The sequence below is a fragment of the Ctenopharyngodon idella genome, chromosome 14, assembly GCF_019924925.1.
Source record: "Ctenopharyngodon idella isolate HZGC_01 chromosome 14, HZGC01, whole genome shotgun sequence".
Taxonomy (NCBI): domain Eukaryota; kingdom Metazoa; phylum Chordata; class Actinopteri; order Cypriniformes; family Xenocyprididae; genus Ctenopharyngodon; species Ctenopharyngodon idella.
Genome location: NC_067233.1, coordinates 3,377,646 through 3,392,272, shown reverse-complemented (window position 1 = coordinate 3,392,272; position 14,627 = coordinate 3,377,646). Strand labels below are relative to the sequence as shown.

At 37.7% G+C, this 14,627-nt stretch overlaps 1 protein-coding gene across 1 annotated transcript in view; it reads left to right on the top strand.

Moving 5' to 3' along the window:
• slit3 (slit homolog 3 (Drosophila)) overlaps positions 1-14,627 on the top strand; it is a 200,548-nt gene that overhangs the window by 158,882 nt on the left and 27,039 nt on the right. The window contains 7 exon segments of the mRNA XM_051860278.1: positions 717-880; positions 3,673-3,808; positions 7,388-7,456; positions 9,264-9,335; positions 9,478-9,549; positions 12,359-12,430; positions 13,927-14,090. Coding sequence (XP_051716238.1) covers positions 717-880; positions 3,673-3,808; positions 7,388-7,456; positions 9,264-9,335; positions 9,478-9,549; positions 12,359-12,430; positions 13,927-14,090 — 749 coding nt within the window.

Genomic DNA, 14,627 nt, shown 5'->3' with positions numbered 1-14,627 from the left:
AGGGATATAGGGGCATGTTAAGCTGCAAAGCATCTATTGGCAAAGCAACGGAAGGTCAGCACACTCGATTAATTTATCCCGCAGGCTGTATTGTAGCAGACACTCTCAGCTACTCTATTTCCTACTGTATTAAAGAGTTCCTCTGTGCCTGTACTAGCACTGCTGCTCCTGCCCGTGTGTTTCAGCAATGCATCAGTTAGACGGCCGTCTGAATGGGCCGTCAACCGGTTCCCTGGTGGGCCTTCTAGAGTCATTGCTGGTGATGCTTTCAACTCAAGGCTACAATTTTATGATTTAGGTCTGTGTGCCACCAGCCGAACTTTCAGAACTCAGTGAGGATGCATGAAAAATGGCTCAATAAGTTGATTCTGAAGCCTGTAATCCCAATAGCCATTGGTTGATGGGTCTTTCTGTACCCAAAATGTGTCTGTTTTTAAAGCACTTTGTTTTTAGTGGCTGCTATAACAGTTTTATAGCAGTGTAATAACATGTGAACTAATGCAAGTTGCTGTCGAACATTGTCAGCATTGCAGGTCGCATCGCAGTCATAATATGGAATTGAATTGCTATTTAAATGCAAATTCACCCATGCAGTTCTCCTGCTGTGTTAAATGGGCTGAAGTTTGGTTGTTTATGTGGTAATTTAACCCTGCTGATTGCTTTCCATTGTAATTATATAGTAATGAGGATTGTGTTTTCTTTCCGTTTGTGTACAGTAACCTGCTGTCTAATCCCTACGTGTGTGACTGTCACTTAGCCTGGCTGGGACTGTGGCTTAAGAAGACCCGGGTGGTTAGTGGAAACCCTCGCTGCCAGAAACCTGCCTTCCTGAAGGAGATCCCTATACAGGATGTAGCCATGCCTGATTTCTCCTGTGACGGTATAACTCTCTTTTGGGACACTTCCTCTTGCACAATATGTGCTGCTTGTTCTGTTGGTGGATGCATCAAAGAGTGTATTAAAGCAATAAACCACAACATGTCGTGCATTATGGTGATTTTACCATAGTAAAGGAACATGGATAGCCTGACTCTTTTAACTGTGGTGCAATCACTGTAAACAGGGTCCAAAATTAACTTTTACCACACCTGCTAATTGCAAGTGATTTATTACCATTAATAGTTGGATGTATTGACTTTTATTATAATAATATAATGATGTATAATATATTATATTATGTTTATGATATAATTGTCATAAGAAATATATCTTACTGGGGATTAATCTGTATCCTTATATATATTTATATGTATACATAGTGTAAATGGAGTTCATTACCCTGTAACTTTAGGTTTTATTGTACATATATAGACTTAGATATAGATATATAGACTAATGTACAATAAAACCCAAAGTAACAGGGTAATAAACTCCATTTATACAATCACGGCTTGACATTTTTTGCTAACCAGACTCCGTGGCTAGTGGTTTTCCAAAGTTACTAGCCACTCAATTTTGACATTGATACCATGGGGAAAACTGCCATATAGATATTTTTATTTTTATTATTATCTGATAATTTGGCAGCAGGAATATTAGGCTGCTGTCACTTTAAGACCTGACGCACGGATCCATTATACTGTTACACATGTGTTTTCTTTCTCAACTGTTTACATTCACTAAACATAACTGACTGTGTTTACATGAATACTCAAAAAGGCCGGCATTTTGACATTATTTTGTGTGTATTTGACTGTTTAAGCGTGATAATCAGCGAAAAAGAACTCAATTTAGTACTGAGAAGTAGCTTTATCTGCGGGAATGAGTAAAATTATGCACAATACGTGCAATCCCACGCTGAAATATAAGCCCTGTAACACCAATAATATAAAGAGCAGCTGGTATTGTGTATCTCTTCTGTGGAAAATGAGTATTGGAAGCGTTTCAGATATTTCAGTATCGATATGTGTTGAAAAATCGATATTTTTGACAACACTACATTGCATTTGGTTTATTATTTCAGACGCCGTTTTAAAAGACTACAATTAAAAAAATTATATATTATAAAATTCAAGCGGGTTGGCGGGTGTTAATGTCCTATACAATATATATACAGTGTATATATGAAGTTAATTACTCTCTGAAAGAGGTTTATCACTTTTTTTCACAACTACATTGAACATGGCTTATGCAAAATGCAGATGTACCAATCTATGCTCCCAGTGTTGATTCTCTTTTATACTCTTTTTTTTCTACTCCTCTGTGTCCACACTGCCCTGTTTAGAGGTTATATACACACTTTTAAGCAGTTCCTCATGAACCAGAGGCACATTGTCAGGATATTGAATAAGGGTTTGCAAACCTCAGCTACTATTTGCTCTGTAGCCTGTGCCATCCACACCACATCCATCTCCAGTTCCCATGAAATCACACTGCTTAGATCAGGCCACTGAATCAGCTCCTTCCAGACACCAATCCAGACCGAGGCTTACTCTACGCTCCATCTCCTCGGATTTCCCACACCTTCATCCCCGTCTCCCTGCTTCCCAGTGTCAGGGTAAATCACACACGGCCAACTTCCCACAAGGCCGCACCGAGAGGGCACCACGAGGACAAATTAAATGCTGAGCGTGGAGGCCTAAACATTATCTTCTCCCACTCTGGTTTTTATAGGGAAGAACTCGTGTCCATAAAGACGAGGGAAAACAGAACCTCTCGAGACTGACATAAAGTTTAATGGAGAAAAAGAAACTGCGGTTTGGCTTCTGTCTGGACGGGGTCCTGTGTTTCAGAAGGCCTCCCTGTCAAAACTAGGGTAGAAACAGCTCTTTTGCTGCTCCAGGTCTTCAGGGAATATCATGTTAAGAGAGCCTGCTCAGCTGTAGACGGCGAAGCACTTTGAAATAAAGAGGTTCAGAGTGAAAGAAATCGCCCTTCCTCGAGGTCCATTAGTTAGAAGAGGCTGTCTGTCAGGGCTCATGTGTTGTTTTCCGTTCGTTCTTCCTCCTTGTGTGGGGCGCCGTCACTTCAGCTCCAAAAAACTCACCACCACAACATCTAGCTATTTCAGTGCTCTGCAATTAGAGTTAGAGTAACAAAGTCAAGCTAAATTGATTTACGGGAAGATATTTTTGGTTGTTTGAAGTAGTCCAGTCATTGTAAAACAAGCCCCCTTGGCTCTTCTGCATTTGCAGGCACATCCAGGTCCAGCGTTCCCCTTTCCAGACTCAATCTGTGAGTTATTCTTGGAGCATTTCTCAGTCTCCATTACCTCCCATTAATGGCTTAATTCACTGTTTCTTTTTAATCTGCAGGGTAATTCAGCATTTTACAGATAGCATCTTACAGGGCTTGGATGAAAGCAGCTCGGGAGGAGGCTACAAGTATTACTTGCAGGAAATGTGGAGCAAGCAAGGCCAAAAGCAATATTTAGCTGCTGATTTTAAACTCCTGTGCACTGTATCACTTATTATGAGTGAGCGTGCGCTGTAATAATGATCCCCATGTTTGGAGAATACACTGAAGAAAGGGCTATTTTCAGAGAGGGTGCAATGCAGTTCGGTGCACACAGCACCTGTGCTCTTTCATCCATTTTCCCCCTTTTTTCCGTCCTCCATTACTCCCTTTTAAAGAATTGATGAGTTTCTATATTAGATCTGTTAGCAACACATATTACATTTTTCTCTTGCATGATGTAAAGGAGCATAAAATATGCATGTCTTTCTCTCTCAGGTACGGAAGAGAATATCTGTCTGCCATCGGCCCCTCGCTGTCCGGACTCCTGCACATGCTCGGACACAGTGGTGCGCTGTAGTAACCGAGGGCTGCGTTCCCTGCCTAAAGGCATCCCTAAGGATACAACCGAACTGTGAGTTTTTTCTTCAAACTCCCTTTATTTTTATCTTATTCACTTTGGGACAATACTGGGCTGGTGGATTTTGTCTCCGCAAAGTTCACACAATGTCACATCCGCTTTTCTTTTTCTTCTTTGTCAGTTTAGTTCATTAAAAAAAATCATTCATTTGATTATTAATCCAAATGACCTTCGGGATGCAGATGGAGATTCGATCCAGTGTCTGACAGATTGATTGTTGGGAGTGACACAGATCTAGTTCACAAAAGCAGTTGTTCATACAACAAAACTATGTGTTTTTATAAGAAGACTAGAACAAATGCTTTACAATATTACATTTTCACAACACTATTATTATAGTCAAAAGAATTCATGATAACTATATTATTTCGATATCTATAGAAATTGAGGGTACGTTTACACGACAATGATGTACTAAAAACGGAAAAGTTTTTTGCATACAGACGACAACATTGTCAAAATGGTCCCTGTTCACATGGATCCCCGAAAACAATTAAAAACACTGTATTCTGCTGCCAGGCCAGCAGTTGGCGATGTAAAGAAACAATATGCACCTATACACCCGCCGCAATGTGACGTCTAGGGCGACGCAAGTGTTTTTTGCTAGTTTCAGCCCGACGCAGTTATCATTTTCATGTCCAGCGCCCACACTGTTTAAAGGTGCAATGCGTAAAATTTGGGAGGATTGATAGAAATGCAATATAATATACATAACTATGTTTTCAGTGGTGTATAAAGACCTTACATAATGAACTGTCATGTTTTTATTACCTTAGAATGAGCCATTTCTATCTACATACATCATTATAAAAGTAACTAATTACCAGGGAAAGTAACTATTGCGTTACTTTTTAATTTTTTTTTTTCAAATAAGTCAAATAACTTGGATGCCCCCAATATTAAATATAAGTTTATAAGTCTAAGCGTGATCCGACTCGTGACTCATGACTGCTCTTGCTCACGACATGAAGTTTCTCTGTACTGTACTATGTGTTGGTAGCCATTAAAGAAAACGTAGTTTCATATTTATGTTTAAATAGGCCTATGCTATTTTTTAAATTCATCTATTTGATTATGAAAAGTGAACAACATGAGTAAGACAGAATACATCATAAGATGCGCAATATATCAGGAGACATGGAGTGGGTCAGACATGATTTTGACCACTTCATTAAGTTTTGTTTTGGAGAAAGCCTTTCTTTAAAGTGAATTTTATCTTAATTTTAACCAGTGTTTCATCAACCATTTGCCTGGATTTAATAAATAAGAAGCAAATATAGCACACAATATAATCATGACATGGAGGCGCCGGCGCGATCACTTGCACGTGAACTGGAGCGCGTCTTATAGGCTGAATTAACCGAAACTCAGCGTATAGGCTGCTTGCTTCACAGACATTAGAAATATATCTATAGAAAGCTTGAAATGTCTACTTTTAATAGAAATCATTCAAAACGAAAAGAAATAGGCTACTCTCTGATTATGTAATCTGAAAGAAATGTGCATTCTCTCTCTAGGCGCGTCCATTATGCGGAGATGATGAGAGTCAGCAATGTCAACTTCATCTTCCCAGCCGACACTGATTCAGAAAACATTAGTTTATTAATAAACAATTAAAATGTTTCCTTGCTGTTTTTGTCACATTCATAATCATTACTTTTGCCAGTTCTTTATGGCAAGCTTTATGCGTGCGCTTGAGTGCTATAGCCTATATTACGTAAACGCTCATTATTATGGTTTATTCTCTCCAGAATTTAAGAAATTAAATTAATATAAATGTGATTAGTCGACTAATGGCTTAAATGAACAACTACTTGTCGATTAGAAAAAACTTATTTCACATATTTTCGATCCAGCATGTCACAAAGGGTATTCTGGTTTGAGCTCGCACTCCACTCGCATGCTCTGACACAGAGCATCGTACATTATTATCAGTTTAAAATTGTATTTGTGTATGACTAACCTGTACAAAACGCTTTGCAGGTCTATCATCTATAGTTACACACCAATCATCATCAGTTAGCTTATGTGTCCCACCCCAGCACACACACACCAGTGAAAAAAAACTTTAGAAGGTTCTATGGCTGAGAGAGAGCCTCCTCGGATAAAAACCGCATCAGTGAGCTCAATTATAGTAACGCAGCATTTTATTGTCAGTAACGGCGTTGTAACGGCGGGGAAAGTAATTCGTTTGATTACTCGCTACTGAAAAAAGTAACGCCGTTTATTTATAACGGCGTTATTCCCATCACTGGAAAATAGTGTCGCGTAAACGGGCCCTTAGAAAAAATATATAAATAATACTATCAGTCAAATTTACCTTTAACTTTATTTTTTGAGTTTTCTCTTTTTTGGCCAGTGAATCACACTCAAAATATGAATGTAGGCAGGAGGAAAAACTACAAAAGCATACAAAAAGAACTTACTGTTGATTGGCACTTCCTGCAGACTGGGGTGTCTTTCTTTTACAGAATCCAAAAGGATAGCTAACAAGTAAACTTTAAAGTTGTGAGTGAATGATGTTGTGAATGTATTACAGCAGCAATCTGTCTTGTAAGAGATGTGTCAAGGACACGGTGGTAATATCTCATGGCTTTATACACTACATCACACAACCCCGGGTTTCAAGCTGTCATTGGATTTATTGACATCTTTGACAGTGGCAGGTATTGACCTTCATTACTCAAGAGTCTTCATGTAAATCAGCCCGCCATAAGCAATACAGTTTCTGAACATACCCACTTTTAGAGAATAAAAAAAGCCCATGTCACGTCACGTACAGGCCGCGATCCAGCTCAGAGTGTATGAGGGTCAGTGAGTTGCTGCGCAGTTTAATGGTGTCCGTCATCATCTAATGGACCAATCAGATGAAGAGAGAGTACAGCGCCTTCATAGAACTGCTGATACACTAAAACTGAGAGAGTGAGAGCGATAGATGGAGAGACGGAAGATGACAGTGACTAAGAGGAGAAAAGAAATCACAAGATAGCAAGCAAGTGACAAAGAGAGACCGAGTGTCGTGAACAGAAAAATCTTGCCTTGTTGCTGTTGGTTTTTCAGCAGAAGGACAGTATTTGTTCTTGGATTGTACAGAAAGACTCCAGAAGGACTGACCTCGTCTCCAGTGTTGTAGTTTTGAAGACGGTACTCTTGTTCACTGACAGACCCCATTATCAGCTCGCTTTGATAGCAGACCCTAAAGTCCCTATCAAACCCCATCCATCTGTGTCCTGTCATCTCGCAGTGGTCTGGTCTGCTGACATTCTCAGCTGAGAACAGCCTTTTAGCACATCAAAAAGTGGGAAAATGAGGATGAAAGAGTGAATTTTGTAGATAAGCAATGCAAGCAGCTACACTTCGGGGCCGATCTTTAGCTCTGATCTGAACGGAAACAGCAAGGCAGCTCACTGTAATTTCTCTACATTTAGAGCCACTTTGTGGTAATAAGTCTTTTTTTTTTTTTTATTGATTTCTAAGCATAAAATGAAATTTAAAATGAAATCTGGTTTTGCTTTGTAGCTTGTCTGAGTATTGTAAACTTGTCTGTTAACAGGATTTTTCTTACCGTTTCAGATACTTGGAAGGAAACCTCCTCACGTCCGTGCCCAAAGAACTTCCTAATCTGAAACAACTGACTCTGCTGTATGTATTTCTCCTCTTTTTATTGAATGTATTCATTTGGCACACACATTTATACAAAGCGACCTACTGTGCATTGAATGTATTAATTTGTATGTGCGTTTTAAGCATTCCCAAATACAAGGCACCTCTATACAGTACAAATCTCACACTGTAAAAAAAAGCTACAGTAAAAAAGTCGTATAGTTTACGGTGAAATACAGTGAAATAATATTCTCAGAAGTTTCTGCGTAACACATCACATACCAGTATTATTATATTTTATTTAAATTAATAGGTTTCTGCTCATTTTTGTTGTCAATAATCTACATTAGGATGTTTTGTGTAACATTTTATGTTAATTGCATTATTTTAGTCTATATATAAGCATTGGCTATGTTTTATCTAAAATATAAAGTCACCAATATTCCATCCCATAATACCCGAAACATTGTTACCATATATATATATATATATATATATATATAGTCAAACCAAAATTTATTCAGACACCTTGAACATTTCATTCATTAATACAGTTTATTCACTATAACTAAAAAAAAAATGGTAATAAAATATGACAAGATCTCAGAGTTAAACTGTGTCAGAAAAAAATAATCTTAATTATGTCAGATAACACTTAAGTAAAACATGGTCAGGTCAAATTGTCTGAATAATTTTTGGGTATAATATGTCACAGTTTACTTTATTTTGCTATTCTCACTTACATAAATGAACTATAGTGTCCTGCACCCACTAGTAAAAATATATCAAAAATATAAAAAAATGTCTGAATAATTTTTGGTTTGACTATATATATATATATATATATATTTCTAAAGGAACACTGCCCAACAGCGACACCCGCAGGTAAAGTTACAGCAGGAGTCATGCCTCCCTTTGCTCTCATAGAAAACCATCAGACCCCCTATAGCGTGTGGTGGGTTTTGTGGGGGGTAATTGAGAATGAATGGGGGAAAGTCACGTGAGAGGAGGCAATGTCTCCATCGCGCTATGATTGGATGTAATTGGTTATGATTGGTTTGTGTGTTAAACCCCGCCTCTTGTTTACGTGCACGTTCCGTGCGTCGGTTTGAATGAACAAATGGTGACGTCAATTGGAAGACTAATTGAAAAGTAAGTAAACAGATCACCCAGTTAGATATTACCACTTTATGTCACGTCAAAATCAAACTTGAAATGGACTGAAAACATGATTTTTAGTGCAATCAGCTTGGTGAGACATCTTCGTGTCTGTGACAGGCAGTGTTTACGGAGCATGACTGATGATCCAAAATAGCCTAAGTTGACTATTAAAAAGAAAAACATCAATACACAAATAAAATATATTGTTTAAATTGTTACAGCCTTTAGTTATTATTTTGGAATGAATGTAGAAATGTTTAAAACACTAACTTGATGAGATTGACTTGGTTTTGATAAATAGAGCATTTATTACAATACATTGTTAATGTAAAATTACAAAATAGAATTGTATTTGGTTTTTTTTTTTTTTTTTGATGTAATGTAAAGTAATGTTCATTTAACAAGGAAGAACGTTAAGAGTAATGCACATGAATTTGATTCATAAGTAAATAAAAAATGTGCCTCCTCATTTCAGAACACCACTGCACGCCACTGATATATATATATATATATATATATACAATTTTATTATTGTTTTTAGCCATTTTTATAACCTCTATTTAAAACTAACTAAAACTGCCTTTTCTAAGAGTAAACTGGCCAGGATTGTGAAGGTATGTTGTAGACTCTGTTCTGAGGGTGTGTAATTGAATCTGCTGTGTGTTTGTGTGTGTTTCCTCTGCAGAGACCTCAGTAATAACAGCATTAGTCTTCTTGCCCCTCTCACCTTCAGCAACATGACGCAGCTCGCCACCCTGTAAGTAACACCATAATCCAGCAATCACACACAGTTTCAGACATGTGAACATGGTTAATACTGACTAAAACATTTTGATGGAAATGTTGACATTAAATGACTGTTTTGTCATCTCACTCATATTCTCTCTCTTTCTCCGCAGTATCCTGAGCTATAATCAAATTCGCTGTGTCCCGGTTCATGCATTTGATGGCTTGCGTTCTCTCCGCCTGCTGTAAGACTCCCTTTTGTTTTTTACCTGATGAACCAGTGATCTGCTGCACAGCCACATCAATCTCTCTCTTTCTCTCGCTCTCTCTCACACACACACACACACATTTACACATAAACTCCCCATGCACCACAACACCTCTCTGAGATCCCAATAACCTGCCTTATGAACTTAACTTCAGGAGATTACAGAGCCTGAACAAAGCAGCTCAAGAACAACACGTTCACAGCATCAGCAACTTCTGAAGGAACAAAGCAATAGATTTTAAGAGCACTTTTAAGTCCCGTGGGTTTTTTTTTTTTTTTTTATTAAAACTAACAGATTTTAACTTTTTAGTTATGTGAGGGTCACTTTGAAATGGTCTTGGAAACTTTTTATCATGCCTTCATCATTTATTTTTTGCTACTTTACCCTTATCCCAGACTCAAACTTTTCATCTTAAACTATGAAAATATTATTAAATATTACTTACTGCTATGAACATTTAAAAGTATAAAAACAGTAAAATAAACAACACATTTATTATGTGAAAATAACACTAACTTTTTTTGTGTGTGAAAACCATGATACTTTTTTATAGCATTCTTTGGTGAAAAGAAAGTTCAAAATTACAACATTTATTTGACATTGATATCTTTTGTAACATTATCTACGTCTTTACTGTCACTTATGATCAATCTAATAAAAGTAATTAATTAATGAACAGGAGTGTATGTAACTCAAATTCAGTGATGGGAATAACGGCGTTATAAATAAACAGTGTTACTAACGGCAGTAACAAGTAATCAAACGAATTACCTTTTCTCCAGTTATAACGCCGTTACCGTTACTGACAACAAAAAAATGCCGTGTTACTATAATTGAACACTGAAGAGGTTTTCATCCGAGTAGTTTCTCTCTCATCTATAGGACCTGCAAAGTTTTATCTCTGGTGTGTGTTGCATAAAGCTTGCCATTAAGAACTGGCAAAAGTAATGATTTTGAATGTGACAAAAACAGCAAGGAAACATTTTAATTGTTTATTAATAAAGTAATGTTTTCTGAATCAGTGTCGGCTGCAAAGATGAAGCTGACATTTCTGACTCTCATTATCTCCACAAACTGGACACGCCTAGAGAGAGAATGCACATTTCATTCGGATTACATAATCAGAGAGTAGCCTATTTCTTTTCGTTTTGAATTATTTCTATTAAAAGTAGACATTTCAAGCTTTCTATAGATATATTTCTAATGTCTGTGAAGCAAGCAGCCTATACGCTGAGTTTCGGTTCATTTAGCCTATAAGACACGCTCCAGTTCACGTGCAAGTGATCGCGCCGGCGCCTCCATGTCATGATTATATTGTGTGCTATATTTGCTTCTTATTTATTAAATCCAGGCAAATGGTTGATGAAACATTGGTTAAAATTAAGATAAAATTCACTTTAAAGAAAGGCTTTCTACAAAACAAAACTTAATGAAGTGGTCAAAATCATGTCTGACCCACTCCATGTCTATCCCGATATATTGCGCATTGTATGATGTATTCTATCTTACTCATGTTGTTCACTTTTCATAATCAAATAGATGAATTTAAAACATAACATAGGCTTATTTAAACATAAATATGAAACTATGTTTTCTTTAATGGCTACCAACACATAGTACAGTACAGAGAAACTTCATGTCGTGAGCAAGAGCAGTCATGAGTCACGAGTCGGATCAAGCATCATTTATTTTTAGACTTATATTTAATATTGGGGGCATCCAAGTTATTTGACATATTTGATTTTTTTTTTTTTTTTTTTTAAAGTAACGCAATAGTATCTTCCCTGGTAATTAGTTACTTTTATAATGATGTAACTCCATTACTAAATCTTACTACTTGTGAGAAGTAACTATAACTAATTACTTTTTTAAAGTAACGTGCCCAACACTGCTCAAATTATGCCTGTCCTTTAGTCAAGAAAATTCAAGGCAAATATCACTTGTGAACAAAACATTTTTGTTGAGCTGTAATTTTGTTAAGTTTGTCTTGTGTAAAAAGTGGTAAATATTATGCATGTGTATTATGATACATAAAATGTTAGATATGAAATTAGTAAGACAAAGTCAGACAGTTTATATTTTTAAAATATCATTTCTGCCACAGATTTAATGGTGATTTGATATGAGGTGGAAATGACATTTGTCCATGGCAGGTGTAAAAATTGATATGAAAATGACAGTTCTCCTGAGATACTTGTATATTCACTCTTGCAATTTATTAGTAGACAAATAAACAAACCATAGTAATAAAGTTGAAGAAACAACCTTAAATGTCTCTCAGCATTAAACTGGGTGGTGTATTTTGTGGCTCTGGGCAGGATAGGTTATCAACACCCTGTGTGCACAGAAATGTTAAACACACCAAAGGACGCCCACCTTATTCCGGCCTCCTCGTGTTTAGTCTGCCAGGCAGTCATCATTGTCACTTTTTAATTTCCCAGAATGCCCCAGGGCCACCGTTGACGTGGCCTCATGGGTCCGTAGCTGTCCAATCATGCTCTCGGGTTGCAGTCTGAGTGTGTTTGTGTGGGCCGAGCGAGAAATTATTAAACAGAACTGACACAGCATACAATGAAATCTCAATGCAAATCTGCCGTTCCCACTGGTGTCTCACAAAAACGGCAGAGATTTTCTATAATCCGCGCTAAATGCCTTGAATGACTGGCCCTTTCTTTCTCTATCTCTCCCTCTTTCTTTCTTTCATCATTTATAGTGTGGAAAACAATGAAACCAACTCCCAGAGCTCAGTGCTTTTTTTCATTTTCTTTTCATTCTTCTCTTTCAGAACCCTCCACGGAAATGACCTTTCAACTATTCCGGAGGGAGCCTTCAGCCACTTGACATCTCTGTCTCATCTGTAAGTGTGTGTGTGTGTGTGTGTGTGTGTGAGTGTGTGTGCCAGTGTGAGAACATTCTCTGCCTCTATTAATGATGGACTCCCAGTCTCAACCTCAGAGACCAACTCAGGTCTTTAGACTCAATGTAAGTTTTACCTCATTACCGGTGCAACCTAGAGAGAGTGCAGCCTTGTGCTCCACGCTCAGAGACCAAGCCCCACAGGAAATCTTTGTAAATTTTATTACAGCTAAAAGGCATCTATTATGAAGGCTTATGGCCATGTTGTTTTTTTTCCTCTCTGGATGTAGTTCCTGTTGCCGGTTTGGAGTGGAGCTACTGTAGCTCCTTGTTTCCTCATTGAAAAGAACTGTCAGGGAAAAAAAAATCACCATTGAGGAATAAAGACCCTGTTGAATTGATGGACGTGCAATTGGGATGTCTGTAGTAAATTAAGATGTCGGCTTTGTTATGTACTGTAGTGTAGTATGGTGCATTCAAGTCATGTCGGAAAAATCGTATTTACGAGTTGAACGCGCATGAATGACACAAAGTTACGAATAAGAAACTGATTTCTGATTTGTAGACGTGTGGAAGTGAGAAAACATATTCTTCTACTCATCTACCATATCTCTAGTTGATGGTAAATTTTCATGAATTAATTGAAAACATTAAAAAAAGCAAACACACATGATGTGATTCCTTAATTCTTCATATTCTCAAGTACTGTAGAGTTTAAAAACCTTGCTGTATTTTTGTGTAGTTAATTAAAGGAACAGTTCACCCAAAAATGAAAATTTTGTCATCCATTTACTCACCCTCAAGTTGTTCCAAACCTGTACAAATTTCTTGCTTCAGCTATACACAAAAGAACAAATTTGAAAGAATGAAACAGATCTCGCCCCCCATTAACTACCATAATAGGAAAAAATAATAATATGGTAGTCAATGGGGGGCCAGATCCGCTTGGGTACAAACATTCTTCCAAATGTCTTCTTTAGTGTTCAGCAGAACAAATAAATTTATACAGGTTTGGAACAAGTTTTCATTTGGAACTAAATTTTCATTTTTGGGTGAACTATCCCTTTAAGAGAAGGTACACCGCCATCTTTCTCCGACAAAAGTGACTTGAAAGCACCACTATTCACAAGGAAAAAACAAAAGCGTTACCACTAGACCAGGGCTGCACTTTTCAAAAGCATCGTGAGGTACATTGATCGTAGAGACCATTGGTGGCAATGCTTCTATGATCTACTTAGGCCTACAACGTTTTTTTTGAAACACAGCCCAGGGCTGTCCAACCCTGCTCCACGAGAGCTATCGTCCTGAAGAGTTCAGCTCCAACCTCAATCAAACACACCTGAAGCAGATAATCAAGGTATATTTAGGGTTACTTGAAAATTACAGGCAGGTGTGTTGGAGCAGGGATGGAATTGAAGTCGAAGGTAACTTTCCAGGATCAGGGTTGGAACGAATCGTACTGCTATGCCTTTCAAACACTGGTCTCTTCTCATGCAGGGCTCTAGGTGCGAACCCCCTATACTGTGACTGTGAGCTGCGCTGGTTGTCTCAGTGGGTGAAGGCTGGGTTTAAAGAGCCTGGCATCGCCCGCTGCACTGGACCACCCGACATGGCGGACCGACTGCTGCTTACCACCCCCCTCAATCGCTTCCAGTGCAAGGGTGAGTCTCGTCTTTCTTTTCTAATGCTGGTTAATCTGCTCCAGACACATTGAGTCATGGTGCTCGTATGGAAAACGCAGATTCGAATTTGGTCTGCATCATTTCCTGATCCAACTTCCCCCCTCTCTCTCTCTCTCTCTCTCTCTCTGTCTCTCCGTAAATGATATTCTGTCTCTTCTCTGTTGTTTCTATGAGTACAGAGTGTGAGAGTAACAATATCGAGCTTTTTAAAGTCAGCACGAAGCGGCATTTGCAATGACATTGTCTCTGTAATAAATCATATTTTGGAATGATATTTGAGGAGGAAAAAAAATGTAGGGTGGGACTTCCGATCAGAATTGATTGGATTATGAAAAGTGGAAGAACATACTGTATGAGAATGGAAAATGGAAATGGTTGAAAAGTAAGATGTGATGTTATCCAAAAGGAAAGTCATTTCAGAGCAGTTTTTTTTTTTTTTTTTTTATCATTACCTAAAACTATTATAAATTTGTAAAATAAAGTATTTGTTAATTGAAATAAAGCTGAAATAACATA